This window comes from Buceros rhinoceros, unplaced genomic scaffold (assembly GCF_000710305.1).
Source record: "Buceros rhinoceros silvestris isolate BGI_N320 unplaced genomic scaffold, ASM71030v1 scaffold3057, whole genome shotgun sequence".
NCBI classification, from domain to species: domain Eukaryota; kingdom Metazoa; phylum Chordata; class Aves; order Bucerotiformes; family Bucerotidae; genus Buceros; species Buceros rhinoceros.
The window spans coordinates 43,451-52,611 of record NW_010422737.1 but is presented as its reverse complement, the minus strand read 5'-3'; the positions used below and the strand labels follow the sequence as shown (position 1 = coordinate 52,611).

The 9,161-nt window shown below is 37.4% G+C and overlaps 1 protein-coding gene across 1 annotated transcript in view; it reads left to right on the top strand.

Annotated features, from left to right (window-relative positions):
- CADPS2 (Ca++-dependent secretion activator 2) overlaps positions 1-9,161 on the top strand; it is a 120,827-nt gene that overhangs the window by 71,009 nt on the left and 40,657 nt on the right. Inside the window, exons 16-17 of the mRNA XM_010140154.1 lie at positions 3,398-3,553; positions 6,284-6,431. Of these exons, the coding sequence (XP_010138456.1) occupies positions 3,398-3,553; positions 6,284-6,431 (304 nt within the window). The remainder of the gene's footprint in view (positions 1-3,397; positions 3,554-6,283; positions 6,432-9,161) is intronic.

Genomic DNA, 9,161 nt, shown 5'->3' with positions numbered 1-9,161 from the left:
GGTTGGGGTAGTTGGAAATCCTAGTGGCACGCTGCCTCTCTCAGCTGCCAGTGGATAAGTGAGTATCTTAGGAGGCTGTATGCAGCTGTATGCAGTTTAATATTCTGCAAGATCTTGGAGAATCATTATGTCTTGGAGGCTTTTTTCCTGTGTTCAGTATGATGCAAGGCATAAAGCCATAAAATAATCTAGGTTAAAGTGAACATCTGGAGATACCTGGTCTACTCTCCCAGTCAAAGTGTGACCAAATACGAAGTTAAATTGCCATTAAAAAAAAAAAAAATTAGGATGGGCATAATATTTGCCTCTTTTAATCATTGGAAACCACCTCTTACTGCCATGACCTGATTAAAAAGAGTGGACAACTAGGTAATACCTTTTACACAAAGAAATAGTGGTGAAAGCTTGATTTCTGACTAGCAAAACAGTGCACTTAGTGCTTAACTTTAAAAATATAGTTAACTATATTGAATGTGGTTTTTAAGGAAAGAGTACCAGTTCAGTTTCCTGGTAGAGAAATATTATTCCAATCATTAGATTGAAGTAGCTTTACCATACATGTTCAAATAAAAACTTCTCAATAGCCAAGTTTGCACCCTGTCCCTTCACACAAAAAAAAAAATGTTCTGGAATTATAGTTGTAGATTCAAATGCTTTGGTGGTTTGATTCAAGTGCAGGAATTCCTAAAAACTGAGTTTGTCTCTTCATGTTGCACTTTATGGACTATTAAACCCTGGAGTGACATAACCGGCTCCCACTAGGGGAAGTAAATCTATAGGCTGTACAACCACATCAGGATACGTGCTGACAATTAATACTATTTCTAATGCTTTTACTGCATAAGAGCTGGGAAAAGTCCCAAAATCCAAATAAACAAGTACCTGATACAAATGGCAGTTATAAGATGATTGAAATCACAGTTTTCTGCAGCATTTTACAAACAAATTAGACGTTTGTATCTGTATGTGTGAACTAGGACAAATAGTTTCTGTTATTTTCCTTCCTCATCTTGTTAGTATATGTCAGTCAAATTCAAATGTCATTGGACAATGCTGAATAAAAAACCTGAAGAATGTGAGCTCAAAATAATATGAAAAGAGAATGGATGAATTAGTGTTTGTTCACAGAATGAATTAGTGTTTCATGAACCTGTGTCTATTATTACATTTATTATAATTGTGAAGTTTATTTGGTAGTCTAATGAAACCAAATTAAGTGGCTACCAGGGAGTGTACGTGCATAAGAATACATTGCTGTTATTGAGAACACGTTAGTCCTCCTGACTCCTAAAGAATTTCATTTGGAATTCCATTAGGTGAAAAACTATGGAAGAATAAAAAACAGTTAAGTTGTATGATCTGATGATGAAAAATGGTGGTTCTGTTTCTTGAGAAAGTATGGTTTGTTTTTTAGAAAATTTGTGTTCTTATCAACTGTAATATATATACTGAGATTGTCCCTGTTTCTGTCCCTATATAATTTGTCATCTTCTTCTACCCCAGTCATCTAAAAAAGTGACTTAGTCAGTTTTGAATCAAATAATGGGTATAAGGTAGCATCTATAACTTCACTCCCTGCCAGTGTGCACTTCGCAGATTTAATGAAATTTTCAGTATTTGTTTACCTCATAACTTAAAGAAACAGTCTAACAGGATTATAAACTTTCTGAGAAGTTTTGGTGGTTTATTATTTCTATTTCTTAATTAAACTTAGTGGTGTGTGAAAGTGCTCCCTGTTCAGGTCCAAGCTTATCAGGTAACATCCCTATGCAGCTTGTAACCTTAGCAGTCCCACGGGCCTTTTTCCCATTTCTGCTGTTTTCTTTCAGGAGCACAATACAATGTAAAATTAACAATTACTATGCAAAATAAATGGGGAAAATATGCATGATATTAAAAAAAAAAAGCCTGTCTAAAACAATGGAATATCCTGCTGTGCATAGTGAAGTTATCAAAACCTGTGCCATTAAAAACCAAAGCCAAAGTCAGGGTCTGTCAGTCGGAGCCAGCCCTTTCTTAGGCAGATACCCCTGCTCCCAGCTTGTCACCCACTGCTCAGCCCTTGCTGGCTGCCCGCTTCACCTGGCCCAGCAGCCCCTCTTGGCACTGAGACAGTGTTGCGTAAGACAGCAGTGACGTTAGGACAGCCGGTCAAGGGGCAGTCGAGTGGGTCTACAAGGTGGTGGGGTGCTGTGAGACCAAAGCAGTGCTCCTGCTGCCTCCGTGCTGCCTCTCCACAGCCCTGAACGTGAGCTGCACTTTAATTCACTTCACCACCTGCTGTCTCAGCTAACGTGGTGTGAACCAGTGGTGGTGCTACTGCCAGAGGGGTGCATCAGGCAGTCAGATACTAGAGGTATATTCCTTTTTTTAATGGTCATTTTTTAACGTGACCCTGCTCTCTTCTGAACACAGTAAGCACTCGCAGACTCCTTCCATGAGAGCTGGAGTCACTTAACACTTCGATAATTATGTTATTTTGTCACGAGACAGATGAAAGAAAGTGGATGTAGTGATGTATTTAAACTATTTGGATCTGAATTGGGACTGTCAGGCTGAGTTTTGGTCACTTGTGTCACTAACATCCTGGAATGCCATGCTGCATATAACAATAACCCAGTATTGCAGTACAGCGCATCACGACAATGTAGTTAATCCATGATGACAGTGGAAGTGTAACTGTAGTTAATGCTGAGATTAGTCTTAAATTCTTGTATCTTACCACAGGCAAATGACTTTCAATTTGCCAAGTGGGTTCAGGGTGGAAGAACTTTATGTGGACAATCTGAGATGACGTAGAGCCATATTAATCCCCTGGTTTCTTTGTGCACAAATTTCTTTAAGTATTTTATGTTCTTTTTTCCGCTGGGATCTGATGTTATTCCCTTCCTTAGAATTAATGAGCATTTATCAAGGGACTCTTTGTCTGGGTATCCCTTACAATATTACTACTAGCATCCTCATTTCTTTGATAGGTCTGCTGACCAAAGTTAAGAAGGCAAGAAAATGTATGTACAAAGTTTTCATTGTTTTGAAAAGGTCTTTACTAAATAATAATTCCTGTACCCTTAACGTTTCCTGTCTTGATCTGAAATTTGAGCTGCTTCATTTTCCATGTTTCCCAAAATGCCATCTACCTCCCTCCCTTGCCTGTCATATTTCTCAGCTAACAGATGAGAAAACTTAACTTTTTTTCACCCTGGTGGGAATTATTTTAGTTTTTCCATGACCATTTTCACATTCCTGGAACACGAGCCACTGTGATATGAGATACAGTGAAGTGAAAGAGAAAGATGGTGTGATAAGGAAATCCTGTTACCTTAGATAATTCTGTGGCAGCTGGGATAGTCAGCCATGCATTTATCTTCTGTTTCTTGGGGACTTTGTTTTCTTATAGCAATGGCTCGGCTACATCAGAAGATCTTTTCTGGAAACTGGATGCTCTGCAGATGTTTGTTTTTGATCTTCACTGGCCAGAACCAGAATTTGCCCACCATTTAGAGCAGAGACTTAAACTCATGGCCACTGACATGATAGAAGCCTGCGTTAAAAGGTACAGTTGAAATGATCAGTAAAAAATTGGAGAGATTTGAAAAATTAACATAGGAACAGCTGTACTGGCTCACAAACGTCTATCTGTACCAAAATCCTATCACAGGAATCAGGGCAACTGTAAAGCGATCAGGACTTGTGTGTGTTTCCCAGCATCTGGCAATCAGCAGTTTGGCAACATCTAGGAAATGCCAAGAAGAATTTCTACATAAGTTATAAATAGACCTTTGGAAGTGAATAAACCAAATCTCTTTTCTAGTCCATATTTGTGGCAAATATAAACAAATCTCAGAATTCTGGTAAAAGAAATCCTTTTTCTTTATGTACATTTCCCTTCTCCATTACTATATTATTCCTTAGGCTCAGTTAATAATACTGGTTCATTTGTCATTATTTTAGAGTACTGTCTTTAAGAAATATTTTACAAACTAGAGTACACAGGATTTCTCCATTTATACAATAAACAAAAGAAGGCTATGCGTAAGTCATCCAACTAAAACCAAGTTTTATATTCCTGAGCTTCTGGAAAATGTAGTTAACAATAATGATTATTTTTCTTGGGCTCTATCTTACAGTTACAAGTATATTCTTTTAAATTAAGCATAGGTGATCTAAAAAGATCTCTGCCATAGCTTTCAGTACATATCATTGAGTTTAGAAGAAGTATCTGTATGTCTAGGAAATTTACAGGGATCTCCTATTAGGTGCTTCAGAAACCATGATACCACATAGAGAGAAAGCTTAGTCTGGACACATAAAAATACTGATAAAAAAAAGAAATAGAATGGAGAAAAGTAAAGTTTGTAAGCAATGTAGTAGTGCTAATCAGAAGATATACAACACCGATAAGGAAGGCCAAAGAAACAGAGAAGCTTTAATATCCACTAAGGTTAAATCTGATAACATAGTATTTTCTGTTAAGCATAGTAGGAACAAGGAGTACCTCAAGCTTAGTATATGAGCCTATTGCTAGAGCTACAGGGATGAAATTGTGGTTAAAAAGACAGAAGCACTTCACAAACATTTTTCTTTGATTTTGGGAGGGTGATGATATTTTGGATGGAATAAAAGCTTAAGCTCTGTAGCAAGGAAGATGAGACAATATCTACTAAACTTACATCCATCGTGTAAACTTACATCCATCTGTTCCAAACAGCTCAGTCAACTACAAACATCTAACAAATTGTAGGAAAAGCTGGAAACTCAAAGGTCTAGAAGACTGTTGGTGTAATCTTAGTCTTAAAAAGTATAAAAGGAGTAGCACTGAGTAGCAGTAACCTATTGATTATATTGACTTCAAGCCTGGAAAAAAAGGAAGAAAGTCTTTACACTGGGACTCTTGTCAAGAGGACTAAAATACAAAGGGATATGTAATTAGTACTAGTTAAAATAATTATTGAAAAATGAATCATTTAAAATTAATATGTCTTTTTTAAAGGTTGTTACAGATTAATGTGGTAAAGACCATTGTGTTAATATAAATACTTGGATTTCTCCCAGGCAAAAAATCTAATGCCACGTATTGTCATTATCTAAAAACTTTGCACCGTACAGATGTGACATCACACAGTGTGTAGATTTTAATGGCAGACACAAAATAGGTTAAAAATGGCTCACTGCCATGATCACAACCAAAAGCTGAGAACAGAGTTATTAACACGGAGGCATTACAAAAAGGATCCCTTATGGATTATGTTGAAAATTATATTATGTTGAAAATCTGTGATACCAATCCTGACATCTTTGCGTCTTGCTTTTATAGAGAGTAAGAAGAATCTGGTGGTAATAAATGAAGGTTTAGTTAATGCTAGAGAATTATTCTAGCATCAGTATATAAAATTTTTTAATATTTTAGAGTTAAGACCTAACATCTTAGTGTTACTACGCTAAATATGTTTTAGTGTGGTCAAAAATACCATACGTCAGGTAATAAAGAAAGTAAATTACATCCCTAGGATGGATTGTATTAGGCAGTAGCAACTTAGAAAAGAATGATGGAACTGTTCTGTTATAATTCGTATTGTGAAACTAGAATGATCTGTAAGACTTTCTAAAATGGAAATGGGATGCTTCTGTTCCCATCTTCTTAAAATACTGTGTCAGTTTCTGGTTCCCACAATTAAAAATAAGGATGGAAATAAAACATTACTTGTATATTTATGTGTTCTGAACTATTATAATTTATGTCAGTGATATTGCTCCTTATTTACACTGGCGTGAAAAGAAAATAAGGGGGTTGTATTATATATCTCCTGATACATTTTGCTTTTCAATATAAATATTTGCTTAATAATAAACTCCTTTTCTTCAGTAAAATTCTCTTTGCTATTAAAGCCAGGAGAGGATTTTTTAAATTATATTCCTCAAAAGCAAGTATTTGGTATGATAAACTGCATTTTAACAGAGGAGTGCTGGAAAATGTGATCTATTTTCATTGCTTTACATTGTTCTTAGTCATCATACAAGGAAGCATATTGTTATCTAGTAGGCAAGAAGATAATACTTTTATTATTCAACTGAATTAGCTGAAGCAATGCAGAGCCTTGAGATTACCATCAATGCAATTGTTTATTGAATGGGTGGATATTCTGCACTAACAGATTTTATTTTTAAGATTTCTCACATGCATGTACATTGTTAAGCTAACATGTTTAGTGAGGTTTGTACATTTGTACACTGGTTGTTCAGAATTATCAGAGACTCATATTATGAATTGTGTTTTAATAAACAGAACAAGAATTGCATTTGAAGTAAAGCTGCAAAAGACAAACAAATCAACAGACTTGCGTATCCCTTCTTCTCTGTGTACAATGTTTAATGTCTTAGTTGATGCCAAAAAACAGACAGCTAAACTCTGCATACTGGATGGGGGGCAAGAGGTAAGTGGAATTTTGTATGTTTAATTCCTGTGTTTGGTTATTCTGAAACATCTCACAGTGCAGGCAGTCTTTAGCAGATTGATTTCAAACTAGCTGAAATGTGTCACGCAGCTGTTTGTACAGGAGCAGGCATAGACTGCTCTCTAGAAGCATCATGCAAGACACAACCCCTCATCTTCCACCAGAGAAAACAGAGTGCTTCTGTAATTTATTTGCTTTGACCTGTGAGTTGTTGAACATTTCAGAGGATTTCTTGACTCATAGCCCCTCTGGGAATTTCTCTTGGGTTGCAGCAGAGAAGCAGCCCACTTCAGGACTGTTTTGTAATAGGAAAAGAGAGCCAAAACATTGTCCTTTGCAGCCAGGATTTAAACGAGTAGTTTGTTTTTAAATGGCTCATATATCCAGCATTCATGCCTGTGTACATCATTAAAATAGAGGAAAGAAATAATCAGGGGATTTAATGGGATTTTTTTTTATTTGGTTGTCGCAGACAAGGACCATTTTGGCAGCAGTTTGCTGCCAGGACTGTAGGTACTCCACAGAGGAGCACTGATGCACTTTTGAAGGATATATAGACTTCAGTGACTACTGTCCTTCCCACGTTGTCACTCCTGGCAGGAATAATCTGTGAAGTGAAAAGGGTATGCTACATAGACTGGTGAGACCACCAGCATACGTTGACAAGGGTTCTTGCCATGCTGTTGCATTATCAGTTTCATGTTAGTTGATTTGGTTTTGGAGAGAGGGTAAAAACATTTGTCTGAATATGGCAACCAAAAAGTATGTCTGTTCTGGGCAGTTTCACGTTTACATTATATGGTCATATTGTTTCTGTTTTTTCCATTTCTGTACTGTGCTCTGAAGAGCATTCATTGTAATGGCTCATCTGTTTAAGTTAGCATATTCAATGTAATTGTCTTTTTTTTTTTTTCCAATTCAATGAGACATTCATCATTTTCCTGTTCTACCCTGTCATCTTTATTTTTCCTTTTGGTTTTCCATGACACGAATCAGTTTGCTAGTCAATGGGTAAGTGTCTTTTTGTTGTTTTTTAACCTACATTTTTTTCTTTGATTATTGCAGCCGCTTTATATTTTGAATGGTAATACTGCTTTTCATGTTAATTTATTAGCCTAGCTCTCAGAATTCCTTTACAGCCTGACCTGGCTGCAGACTGATCATCAGCTTCTCAGTTCTTCTTTCCTTGTGCATCCTCTAAGGTAGTTCCAGATGAATTCTTCACTCTTCTGCTTTTTGGACCACTGTCCTGTCTTACTGAGTCATGAAGTTTGTGCAAAACTTTCACCTCTCAGTGAGGCAGAAGAGCCACAAACCGTTTGTTTCAGGCTCACCAGAAGTAAACCACAACTAGCAACTCTGCCTGAGGCTGGTGCTGACATTTCATCTGTTACTTAGTGTCCGAGCAGTAACCTGCAAACACACATGTGCACACCCTTCTTTTGGGACAGCCTATACCTTCATAAAGACCTGCAGACAGATGGTATAGCCTCATTCTCCACAGTCTCGCTATTCCTCTCTCCTGCTCTGGACAACGCCTCCTGCACCGTCCGCCAGTTCCCTCAGAGCCACAGTTCAGCCTCAGAGTCTGCAGTTACTTTTTGGACTGCGGACCCTCACCAGATTCTCTTCCGAAATCTTCTGATTCTCTGGATTTTCAAGCTCCACCATACACTCTTCACAACACCAAAACAGAAGTGCGGTCCGTGTTCCCTGCTAGATCTGACCATGACCCCAAATGATTCCAGTGATTCTTTTCTGTGCAAAGTGTTGGACAATTTAGCATACCTGTGATGAAGTATGTACTTCTTTAAAAGTCCCCCAATTAATCTTCATCCCAGTTCATCTAATAAACCAAAGGAATCTCAAATTCTTCACATGTCAGAAATTATAAGATAATGTGGAAACTTAACTGTCTCATAAACTTGGAATTTTTGTCTATGTTTCCTCCTTCTCCAAGGCTTTTTTGGAAGATTAAGAAAAAGCAGGGTTTTTGGTTGCTTCTAGCTGATGTCATGGTTGGTTGAAATGTTTCAAGATTTGTTGGGCAAGATACTTCTGGAATCTGCCCATCTGTCAAAACAGGCAGGAGATCATCTCATAACATACACAGTTGCATCTCTAGCTCCTCTATAGCAGCTCTGGCATTTCCAATTACTTCTACTTAGCCACTCAGTCCTGAAACCTTTTCCATGTTACCTTTCTTTCCCTCATCCTCCTCCATCTTAATTTTAGTCTCAAATATGGTCTTGTCTGCCAGTCAAGAAAAGCATTCTATGAGGCCTGAGGTAACATTTTTGAAAAGGCCTGTTCATTCACTTGAAACTCAACGGTGGATATCCATCTGACAGTTTCTAGAACTTACTCTGCATGTGATGGAAGGTGTTATTTAATGAGATGGTTAGACCCAAACATCTCCTTGAATACCACATGCTCTTTTCATTCCCTGTAGAGAGCTATGAGCACTTGTAAGTAAACCTTGTTCAAGTAGAGTCAGATGTGGAAGTTTTCACCCTTTCTTGTCAGATAGGAGGAAATTCTTACTTACCAGGTAATTAGGGCGTTCTGGTCATGGTTGCCAATAATGTCCCTTGAGTTTAGAGTTTAAATTTCATTGAATCCCCAGGTTTTCCTGCATTACTTCATGCACTGGTCACCATTCTTCAAAATGTCTTCCAGTTCACTCTCATAAAGACTTGGAAAGTCTGC